This window comes from Wyeomyia smithii, chromosome 3 (assembly GCF_029784165.1).
Source record: "Wyeomyia smithii strain HCP4-BCI-WySm-NY-G18 chromosome 3, ASM2978416v1, whole genome shotgun sequence".
Classification (NCBI taxonomy): Eukaryota; Metazoa; Arthropoda; class Insecta; order Diptera; family Culicidae; genus Wyeomyia; species Wyeomyia smithii.
In genome coordinates, this window is record NC_073696.1 from 72,756,492 (window position 1) to 72,768,703 (window position 12,212).

Here is a 12,212-nt window from a genome sequence, read left to right on the forward strand (position 1 = left end):
AAAACAATGCGATAAGGGAGTGCAGCTTAACATAAGAAAATCAAGTTACATTGCTAACTTAACTCTATTGGCATACATACATTTTGCCACCCTTTACAAAGTTCACATCTTTAACTTATTCATATCGGTGGGGGCCCCTTGATGTTGACTTTACTGTACTTCACACGCTGCCACCGGTGCGCTAGATCCCTTTCTGTCTTGCCTAATCGGCAAGCATTGCGACGATCGTGTAGTCGGCTCCTTCGTGTCCTTGCGGTCTCGCTATCGCACGTATGGTTGGCGGGAACGAAATGCAGTAAATTCGGCTCAATCGGTCTTGCCTTTGCAGTCCCTAGATACTATCACTACGCTCAGAGAGTCTCGTTGCTGTGGCACGACCGAAGCACCTAAGCCTGTAAATTAAAGGCCCTCTAGGAGGCCATGTGACGTCATTCATTTGCTACAGAAACGCTGCAATTTATATGATGTACCTTTCGAAGGCCTTTGGGTGTCTTGTGTTTACTCTTTCGATACTTAAATCCAACGCAGCCGAGTCTCGTTGTGGCTTAATCTGTCGTCGGAGCTAGTGCCGTATAACTCTACACGAAAGAATTGAGGTTATGTTCTCGCTTAGGTCGTAGTTATGAGAGTTACCTTGTTTCTTGGGATTCGCAACTCTCGTAGCAAATCTATCTCTCCAAACTATACAGATGTTACGTGCAAGTCTTGCGATAGCTCATAGGGAACTTGGTGTATTGATTGGAATGAAGTCAAACGTGCTCGCGTTGCATGCGGTTATCCGAGAACAGATCGGGTGGTCCCTTTGCGATTAAAAGGCACCAAATTAGCTTCTATTGCATGGGCATTTGAGTGTTTTACCTTTTGTTTGCGGGCTATTGGTGTAACCTGCCAAATCGTGATATGCGATGCGTCAAACCTTCTATTTCGAGCACTTCAGATCGGCTTCTTAAGGACGACCATAAACCACCTTCACTCTATGACTGTACCGTGCAATTGTCTGAGCCAAGCTTTGTTCCCGAGGATTATCGTTGCAGAGCGAGAGCGGGCAAGCGGGATTCATGTTGTGTTTAGAGACTTCTAGCGAGAGACTGGTCATTATACTCGCTTCGATTTGGTAGCGATGTGAGTGCATGCAATTCGTAGAGCTTGCACTCGAAGAAAATTTACGGTATTTTAGTCGGCAAAATCTCGAAGTTGTAACACAACATCATGCAAGCGGCAACGAAATTTTTGCGGGGGCTTGCATCCGCAAAAATTTCGTGGAATGCTGACGTAAGATTTTGAAGAGGCTGATCGATTCTTACTCTACACAATCTCGAACAAATTTGCTCCCATTTGGGAATCGATGATTGCCGCTTCTTCACTTCCAGGAACTTGTATACAGATCTTATTAGTTAAAGGTAACTGCTGCTCTTGCTACACCTTTTGGTGCCAAATACTTCCAAGAGTTTGATACTCGCTAATAGACTTAGCTGAAGATTTCTAACACTAGCTTATATCTATTTATATCTAGGGCCGATCGCATTTTCAAAATCTGTGTTATAGTTTTGAGTTGGGCGCCAGAAATTACGCCGAGTAAATACATAATAAGCATTTTAACTGAACATTGATATATAGTGAACTTGCAGATTGAGTACTTTGTTAGTGAGTCATTTTAAAACAGTTTGGCACTTGCGCTGTTGTAATTTGCTTGAGGCGACTAATGTTATGATCTTTCTAGAAGAAGCAACGTTATAATTAGCGTTTGCGTGGGTGACTTGTGAGCTTTGCGTAGTAACTCCACTCCTTTCTGTCTGGTGGATCTAAGGAGGATTTTGTTTGAAGTTGTGGACGATAGATGGTTTGTGCTGACCGTGATCGACAGGGTTCCAAGGCTAATCGTATAGGGCCTCTGTTCGAACAACGGCATCAAGTCCTGTGGCGGAATCGCTCTTGATCTACAGTTAAACTGCGTACATAGCTGGTTAAGTAGATGATCAATCTGGTTTGATGTCCTTTAAGTGATAGACTCCGATTCTCGAAGTTTTAATCTCTTCCAATAGGTAGTTGTTGCAGCCTTGGACTTGTCGTACAATGCATGGTATGAATTTTGCTCCTAACTTCTTCGTGCGGTGCTCCGCTGCCTGGGATAATTGAAACGAACGTCTCCAGACAACATCCCCTACGTTGAAGCTTCTGTTTCGCGCTCTTAGATCGTATCGCTTTTTGCTATGTTCGTGAGCTGCCCTGATTTTGGCGATTACAAATTGTTGAATGTTCTGTACTGTCTTAATTCGCGCCTTTTGTTCCTCCTCGGGATTTTGCAAAGCGTTAAGCTGGGCCAGTGGATATTGGTCCGTAAACAGGATGTGGTCGCGACCGAAATTACAATAGTACGGGCTGCATCCCAGCGTCTCGTGTTTTGCCGTGTTAATAGCACAAACTACCTGCTGAATATGTAGGTCCCAGTCTCTTTGGTCCTCATCTAAGAGCGATCTAACACACGTAATCAGCGTGCGATTCGTTCTCTCTGCAGCATTACACATCGGTGTGTAAAATGCTGTTCTCATGTGGATAATGTTGTACCTCTTTAGCAGTGACTGAAATACATGAGAGAGGAACTGTGAGCCTGAATCGGAGACTATGATCCTTGGCGTTGAGAAGCGATGAAATACGTACTGTTCCAGGAAAGTAGACATCTGCTGTGCATTCGCTGAGCGAAAAGGCTCCGTGATGACAAACTTAGTCACCCAATCGACGATGACCAGGAGAACGGTATTTCCCCTTTTCGAGCGAGTCAGAGGGCCGATGTAATCAATCGAGATCAGTTCCCATGGTAGTTGTGCTGGTTTTGTGCTTCCTAAGGTTGGTGTTAGCGTGGCATTAGAAGCTTTGCTGGCTTTACATACCTCGCAAGATTGCACGTATTTACGCACGTCTTTCGCCATCTGAGGCCAGTAACAATCTCGCTGTATGCGATTGAGTGTGCGTTCTGCACCAAGATGCGCTGCTGTCGGGATGTCATGATTGCGATGCATTATGTCTCGCCGTTGATGCGTTGGGATCACTTTTTTCCATCGATGACATTTACCTCCCGATTCGTCCTTTGCCGTGCAGTTTTTATAGAGTTGCTCTCTTATCACCTTGAAATCTGGAAAACTATCGGGGTTCGCCTTGACATCTTCCGCCAGTTTATTATACCATACATCTGAATGGGCTGGAATTGATGAATCGATCATATCTATTATCTCCACTCGACTCAGACAATCTGGTACGACGTTTGAACTTCCTTTGCGATATTGATCTTGGCTTTCGTGAGTTCTGTGAGTGGTGCTGCGATTCGCGAGAAATCCTTAATGAAACGGCGGTACCAGCCACACATACCGATAAAACGTTGGACTTCTTTCTTTGTTGTAGGGGACGGAAACTTGCTGATTGCTTCTATCTTCTCCTCGTCCACGTGCCAACCTGTCTCGTCCAGAACGTAACCCAAATATTTCAGGCTTTTTCTGCCGAACACGGATTTTTCCGCATTGATTGTCAGCCCTGCCCTCTCCAACCGTTTTGCAATTTCCTCCAGAAGATCCAAATGTTCCTGTAGTGTTTTGGTAGCAAGCACCAGGTCGTCAAGGTACACGAAAACCTTCGGTTCGAGGTCAATTAAAGGTGACTCATGACCCGCGAAAGAGCTTGACTGGCCGTTGATAGTCCAAATGGGACCACGGTGAATTGAAAATGTCCACGTTGCGGAATTGTGAAAGCGGTTTTCTGTTTAGATCCTTCTTCTAACGGTATTTGCCAAAACGCAGACTCCAAATCAATCGAGGATAGAAAGGTCGATCCACTTAGATTATTCATAATAGAGGCTATATGTGGAATCGGATAAGCCTCCTGCACTATGACTGAATTTAATTTTCTTGCGTCTAAGCATAGTCGCATGGAGCCATCCTTTTTCTTGACTGCCACTGTAGCACTATTCCACGGACAGCAAATCGCATTTTCGATGACGCCTAACTCTAACATCCTGTCCACTTCTTTGTTCAAATTGTTCAACACGAATTTGGACATCGGGTAATGTTTCTGCTTGAACGGGGTCGCGCTTCCTGTGTCAATTTTGTGGTAGTACAGGCTCGTCCTTCCTAATTTGCCTTTTCGCTGTGAAGTCGGAAACTTCTGAATTACTTCCTTTAACCGCTGCTTTTCATGCTCTGACAAGGACTCTTTGATCGATTGCTCGGAATTTAAGTTTGCCGTAACACCACACACGGTTGCTTTTACGCCGAAGTGCGACCAGAAGTCCATCCCTAAAATGCAGATGGAAGGCATCGTTTCAACAAAAAGCACGGGTAGAACACGGCTCCTGTTATTGTAGAAAATGGGCACTTGGGCGAAAAACGATACTGAGTGGGCTGAGTCGTCTGCTGTTTTTACTTCCCCCTTGACGGGAAATTGCTTCAATCCTAATTCGTCTGCTATTTTGCACATTGCACCTCCCATCAGACTGCAGGTAGCGCCGCTGTCCAGGAGCCCACGTATCTGTCGACCTAAGATGCTGATGAATGCGTATGGACGATTGTCGCTGTTGTGCGGATTTATCACGATCGATTCTACTTTACTGAAAGCAGGTATACTTAAGAGTGAAGGGATGTCGGTTTGAATGGAAGAGACCCCGCCCTTCATTGAGGGTTCTCCCAACTGCGGTTTCCCGGATGCTGCGGACCATTTGTCGAATCTAGCTGTCTCCATCTCGAGATACATGCTTCGCAATTGCGAGTAGTGCAACCTTTCCTTCCACAACTGTAGCAGAAAAGGTAATGTTTCGGGTTGGGACAATTTGGATAAGTGTGACCAGGTTTTTCACACTGCCAACATATGATGCTTGGTGTCCATTCCCTTGTACGTTGCTCTCCACTAGTTGGTGGATGTGGATTCATTGCGGGCCTTTCTCTAGAGTTATTCTGTAAACGCAGTGCGTTCACTTCCTCCACATTGTTAGAATCTACCTCATTACGTAGAGCAATATCGTGTTGAAGCATTTCGCGTTCTAGAATGTCCTGTGGGTTCAAATTTTCTTCTAGTTCCGAGCTGAGTTCCATTGAGTTGATTTGTGCTGTGTAATGCGGTTGCCGGTTGAACGATGGCCGGTTAGGAATGTCCATCCTGTTTGTCCCCGGACGCTGTTCTGGTTTGTTCCAAAGTGAACGATAAGTTGTAGCAGATCTACCTCGCATGGAGTAAGATCGCGACACTTCGAAGTCTTTACAGACTGTGACTAATTCTCTAACTGTGCTAACTCTGGAGGCTGCTGCTATGGGGGTGTAGTCTGAATTTAGGTGAGATTTTACGATAAATAGTCTTTCTGTCTCTGAAATTGCTGGCTCTACAATTTCGAAGGCGGCTACTAGGTCCCTGTAAAACGTGGTGAATGATTCGTTTGGGCCTTGAAACCGCAGATATAAGTCTTGCTTGATGATCTCGGAATAATTTGGTGGTAGAAATTCCTGTTTAATTTCCGATTTGAACACCTCCCAATTGGTTAGATGCAAGTAAGATCGTGTGTACCATTGAAGAGCTCTCCCCTTCAGCAAATGCTTGATAGAACGCAGAAGGGTTTGCTCCTCAATTCCTTCGGTGTCCGCGTATGTGTTTACTTGGTTTAGGAATTCGCCCAATTGTATGATATTGGGTTGACCCGCATATTCGAAAGGCCATTTGTGTACTGGTTGTGTAAACCTATCCAAACTTTGTGCTTGTCCACTAGAGCGTGGTGTGTTTGGTCTATGTTGTGTTCGCAAGAAACGCATAAAATCATTCCTGAGATCATGAGGTAGCTGATCTACTCCTGGAATTGAATGCAATAGCCCTGGTTCCTGTTGCCTATTCAAATCTAACGAAGGATTCGCTGTATCGCCTAACTGGCTGAAATTTTGCTGCTGTTGTTGTAGATGTCCCATCTGGTTTTCCAGCTGTTGCCGCTTTGCTCTTTCTTGTTGCAAAAGATGCTGCAGCTCCTGTTGCTGCAGTTGCAACTGTTGTACTTGCTGTTGATGCATCTGCTCCTGTTGATTCTGCCACTGTTCCCACTGATGACTATCGTGCTGTTGTTGCTGTTGCCGTGAGAGCAACTGTTGCTCTTGTTGCAATTGCAACTGCAATTGGTGCAGTTTTCGCCTTTCGTCTTCGAGTTGATGCTGAAGCTGTTGGTTTGCCTCACGCTGTTGCTGCATCAGAATTTGTTCTGCCGTTTGCTGCTGCGGTGGCTCCTGATTTTGAATCTGTTCCTGCGTTTGTTGGGATTCCTTCATACTTGATTGCAGTTGAGGATTCTCCAGTTTTTGTAACGTTTCCGCGTCACCCGCAACGTCACCCGCATCGCCTTTTACCTCTGAGTTTGTGGTTGGCTGATTCATCAAAAAGTCTTGAATTCTTGCTAACGTTTGCTTGATTTTAGCCAACGATTTGTTTGCATTTGCTACGATCAAGCTATCGGTAATTAGGGAGAGACGAAGCTGATAGTGCATTAATCTCGATCGGCACATCTTCAATTGTTCTGCATTGTTTTGCCTGATGGCCATTTCGACGTTTAACAGAATATTTTGTAACCTTGCTTGGCATTGGTAAATATTATCTACGTCGGACATAATGTGACTAGAAGTTGTCGGCAAGGAAACCGACTTGTTTTTCAAAACTTGACGCAGCCGTGTTAGTTTTCCTAATTTGTCCTGTCCTTTTGTCTCCTTTAATCCTCGTATCCTCCACTCAAAGTCCAGCTCATCGTCTGCCAAGTGCTCGAGCTCCATGGCTAACTAGCGATTGCTATTTCGAGTCTTTACTCACTAATCACTTCCTCGATCACTTGCTACCCCCTAACGCATTTACCGTTATGTCATATAGTCTTCAACTTTTGTGGGTTTTTAGGTTGGGCGCCAATGTTGCTCTCTCTATCTAACGTTACATTAAAATCAGTTGGCCCTCTGGCAATCTGTCCAACTACGCAGGGGCTATTCCGTGCCAGGATACAATAGTAGATTTCGGTAAGGGAACTAGGAGGAATTAACGAACTCAACTGAATTAAAACGATAAGACTCACAAAACAATGCGATAAGGGAGTGCAGCTTAACATAAGAAAATCAAGTTACATTGCTAACTTAACTCTATTGGCATACATACATTTTGCCACCCTTTACAAAGTTCACATCTTTAACTTATTCATATCGGTGGGGGCCCCTTGATGTTGACTTTACTGTACTTCACACGCTGCCACCGGTGCGCTAGATCCCTTTCTGTCTTGCCTAATCGGCAAGCATTGCGACGATCGTGTAGTCGGCTCCTTCGTGTCCTTGCGGTCTCGCTATCGCACGTATGGTTGGCGGGAACGAAATGCAGTAAATTCGGCTCAATCGGTCTTGCCTTTGCAGTCCCTAGATACTATCACTACGCTCAGAGAGTCTCGTTGCTGTGGCACGACCGAAGCACCTAAGCCTGTAAATTAAAGGCCCTCTAGGAGGCCATGTGACGTCATTCATTTGCTACAGAAACGCTGCAATTTATATGATGTACCTTTCGAAGGCCTTTGGGTGTCTTGTGTTTACTCTTTCGATACTTAAATCCAACGCAGCCGAGTCTCGTTGTGGCTTAATCTGTCGTCGGAGCTAGTGCCGTATAACTCTACACGAAAGAATTGAGGTTATGTTCTCGCTTAGGTCGTAGTTATGAGAGTTACCTTGTTTCTTGGGATTCGCAACTCTCGTAGCAAATCTATCTCTCCAAACTATACAGATGTTACGTGCAAGTCTTGCGATAGCTCATAGGGAACTTGGTGTATTGATTGGAATGAAGTCAAACGTGCTCGCGTTGCATGCGGTTATCCGAGAACAGATCGGGTGGTCCCTTTGCGATTAAAAGGCACCAAATTAGCTTCTATTGCATGGGCATTTGAGTGTTTTACCTTTTGTTTGCGGGCTATTGGTGTAACCTGCCAAATCGTGATATGCGATGCGTCAAACCTTCTATTTCGAGCACTTCAGATCGGCTTCTTAAGGACGACCATAAACCACCTTCACTCTATGACTGTACCGTGCAATTGTCTGAGCCAAGCTTTGTTCCCGAGGATTATCGTTGCAGAGCGAGAGCGGGCAAGCGGGATTCATGTTGTGTTTAGAGACTTCTAGCGAGAGACTGGTCATTATACTCGCTTCGATTTGGTAGCGATGTGAGTGCATGCAATTCGTAGAGCTTGCACTCGAAGAAAATTTACGGTATTTTAGTCGGCAAAATCTCGAAGTTGTAACACTCTTCGCAATTAAATAAATCAGCGAACATTCTGTAATGCATAATCTTTTTTTCACTGATTGACAAATAGAAAACGGTATCCAATGAATGGCGCATGAGTTTTTTAAAAGTAAAACAATGTTTCACCATGAAATTTGACGCGCACGTAGAACTTTGTATTACAAGCATCGAAACGTCGATCTAATATTGTTTCTTATTTTCCGGTGATTAATCGGAACGCCAATGCACGCGGATGATGCTGTAGTTGAAGAACCGGCCCTCAGTTCTTAACTTACACATCCTCTCACTGAAGGCACTAATTGGGTTGACCACGCAGACCAAGCCAGTCCCCAGTTGTTGGTGGTGTCACAGCTCTGGTAAGCGATAGTCTATCGATGTCCGCTTCTCCATATCTTCTGTCCCGACCAGCAAAGTTTCGGCAGTGCTACGATATAGAAGTGGCGTGGATTGAGTTCATCATATAAGACCCTCTCACAGCCGTGAAAGTATAACGACCTGCAGTTCCATGTATCCAGTTTCCAACCGTGTTCCTATTTCGTTGCCTAGGTCTGTGCCGATAGTTCCGATCCGTATTTACTTCTTCGATATTTGCAACATTTGGTGTTTTGCGGGGCGGCTTGTTGGGCCCCATCGTGTCAATTCTGTTTAGAGTTCCACACTGACACCAGGACGTTGATCAGGCCCTTCTAATATGGAGATCAGACACTGTTTTGAGCCGCACCATCTTGGTGAACAGACGCTCGAATTGGCGGAGCATTTCCTCTGCGCCGCAGTATGGTTAACGCGCCAATAATCGCGTCGCACCTTCTCACTCAGCTATTGCAGCTCCTTTCAAGTTCAACACACCATTTGAAGCCCGGAGAAAAGTTTTCCCGAACATAACTTGTCAAGTTAAAATGCTGCTCTTTTTATTGACTGGTCACAGCAAATTGAAAAGTTTTTTTTCGATATTGCTCTTGGATAGAAATCAATTTTTATCTTGAATAATATTACTGTCATACTCACATTTCTCAACCACAAGCATTGTTGGTAGGTACAAACTGTATTTCGAATTTAAGAGTACTCTATTCTCTATCCCTTTCGAAACATTTTTCGGTTCAGTATAATTATCAAACTGGGATTTGAGTTGAGTTTCCCGTGGAGTAGCATAATCTATGAGAGATGTAAGGAAAGTTGATTCGTTCTGGAATTAGCATCAAGTCTACTGCAAATTTTTTTGGCATAAATGTATAAACAAGAAAACGCAATGACACGTGGACTGCAGCGTCGGCCGATAATTTGCAATTGATGACGATTCCTGGTTTTGCCAGTCTGTTCGCTTGACGTTTTTCTATAATTGCGAAAAACTACCTCCAACATTATATTGAACAGATCGATTGCATCAATTAAATCATACGCGCAGCGCAATCAATCGACCCGATATCAAAAATCAATCTTTCCTACACACTCGAAGAAAGTCTTCCATGGCGCTTTGGCCAAACTCACGGAAGCGTGTTTTCCGTTAACCACACCCGCATCAGGCTCAATTCTTCGAACTTTCGATTTCAGCCAACAACCTTCACTTTGCCTGTAAAATCGCAATGTTTATCAAAATATGGCTTTTGCAACCTCTGAGTTGCACTCGTGCAGGATTACCCATTAATGTAGGTAAAAAAAAAGAAAAGAAAACCAACAAACGTAAAAAAAATTGTTGCACTTGAAAACATGCGCGGAAAGACCTTTCCGTGCAGCTTGCTTTTAATTTCGTTTTTCACACTGCAATTTAACCGGTTTGATCGAAGCGTATGACTTCAACTTTTGACGTCAAGTGCATTAAATGTTGCTTTCGCGGCCGGACACATTTACATAAGTTCCCTGACTACAGGGAGAGAAAGGTGACGCGTTAGACAATTAGTTTGGGTTTTCTTCTGCTCGATCGTTTTGCCTTTTGGGTGATGAAAATCAATGAAAGCATTGTTTTGCACTGTAGAAAGACCCTCAAGTAGACCGCAATCGAATCAAAACAATTCCAATCGCGATACAACGAAAAAACGTAAACTCATTTGATTTGACGGTGTCTTGTATAAAGCTAAAGCTATGATTATGCTAGTTGGCTGTAAGACATGAGCAACCCGAATGCGCCCATAAGGGCGGTAGCGGTTTAATTCACATAAACCTTTACTAAACTTATGCAACCTAACCTATGATTCGAAGACTCATCAGGAATTAAATTTACGATCGTCTTAGCACGCTCGCGATGAAAGAGTCTGTCTAACAGTGCCGTAGGGGTCAGATTCAAAAGCGATTAAAGTTTTATGGCCATTAGGCTTTCACTGAGCGGTGTTTAATGGTTTAAGTCCGATACATGACACTGCAGCCGTTGACTTTTTATGTTTGCTGTGTATTAAAGGGTGCTTCGTAGCTTAAAAGATATTTGGTATGAGAAATCGTCCCAGCGTGATGATCTAATGTTCTCAAACGCTCAAACGGAAATTTCTAGCCGGAAACAAACAAAGCTCTACACTTGTGCTGTTACAACAAAAACGACTATTGAAAATGAGAGTTTATAGGCGTTTGGTGTAACGATGTAATAAATTGATCTTACATCCATCGAATAGTTTTATTACTTTGCTCTCACTGTTTGTGAAGAACCGCAAACAGTTAACTAAGGAGAAGGCGAAAGGTGAAAAAGTAGCAGTAGTTTTCCATTGCATCGGTTACATCATGCATTTTTTCCAGGTGACTTCCAGTCCGGCTTCTCTAGACTGTTGAATCACGGTTGTTTTGATAGGTCAAATGCAAATTTACACGGTGGTATGCCAAAACAAATTATCGAGTTTTAACCACCGATTATGTAATGATTTCAAACAATGAGGACTCGATCACCCGATGAAATCGAGGATAACCGCCGTTAACCTTTTCGGCAACTTTCCGAGGATTTGCACTGCTAAGTCGCACGCAGCTCGAAAAGGGGGGAAGAATGTGTGTCGACATGCTTTAGCTTCCTTTCTTCTCGTCCACAAATTAACAGGCGAAGCATGGATCAAAACAAAATTGAGAGTGATTAGTGGCAAACCGCGAAAATAAGCCAAAATTTTTTAGCGAATAGGCGAATTCGCCTCACGCACCTGATGGCAGCAGAGACGTTTGCCGGCCTGCGAATACTAATTTGGAAGTCCAAAAGTAGTGGGTTCGGCTGCCGGGTGAGGCATAATATGCTCCATAGTTTGTAGTACGTAGCGTCGAGGGTGCCGATGAGGTGCTGGAAAGGGAGATTGCATAATCCCCTAATCGGTGGGTGGTGTTTGCAACTCGAGTGCAGTCAGCCGTGTTTTGCAAGGCAAATAAGACGACGTACTATCAAATCCGGATTGTTACGAAATTGGGAAGTGCAGGATCAATCAATAATGGATAAAAATATACGATAAATAACATTTTGAAAGCTGTTTTGATTTTTAAGAGGAATTTTAGAAATAATTTCAATCTGAACTGATCAGAATGCTTTTTGTCGTGTTTAATCATAACACTGGCTATAATTGTGCTAGATTTTTCAGTTTATTTTAAAAACTTTATCCTCCTATCGGTTTTGTTCTCGAGTTTATTTATGTAGTTTTGAAGGCAAATATAAATAGGAATTAGTTACTTACCCACTGATGTCACTAGCTGCAAGCTAGCAATAATCAATGTCAAATGATAATCAACGATGAACACTATGAGATCACAAGTATTTTTGTTGGTAAACATTCATGCATCTTTTTGTCATCACTAGCTAAATTTTCTATTGTTCGTTTAACAGCGAAATCTTCAAAACAAATTTATGACATGTATGGAAGTTTTAAAACCGTTGAGATGAATTGATAATGAACGAGTTCAAAATCAAAACAAACAGTCACAGTCACAGATGAGGTCGGTGTCAAATTTTTCATTTTCTTTTAACTTTTTTCACAGCCTATTTCATAATA

At 43.4% G+C, this 12,212-nt stretch overlaps 2 protein-coding genes across 2 annotated transcripts in view; one reads left to right on the plus strand and one right to left on the minus strand.

Moving 5' to 3' along the window:
- The window catches only part of LOC129729057 (uncharacterized), a 63,345-nt gene that overhangs the window by 7,817 nt on the left and 43,316 nt on the right, over nucleotides 1-12,212 (plus strand). The window lies entirely within an intron of this gene.
- LOC129728343 (ras guanine nucleotide exchange factor R-like) lies at nucleotides 4,656-6,779 on the minus strand. The gene is made up of 2 exons (XM_055686779.1): nucleotides 5,836-6,779; nucleotides 4,656-5,793 (listed from the first exon to the last, which is right to left on the minus strand). Exons 1-2 carry the CDS (start codon nucleotides 6,777-6,779, stop codon nucleotides 4,656-4,658), a joined length of 2,082 nt encoding a protein of 693 aa, XP_055542754.1.

Excerpts from the sequence above, each read along its gene's own strand:
- LOC129728343 (XM_055686779.1), bottom strand. The coding sequence starts at position 6,779 with ATGGAGCTCGAGCACTTGGCAGACGATGAGCTGGACTTTGAGTGGAGG. Across the intron at positions 5,794-5,835 it reads CAACAGGAACCAGGGCTATT|GAATGATTTTATGCGTTTCT; the intron begins GCATTCAATTCC and ends TCATGATCTCAG.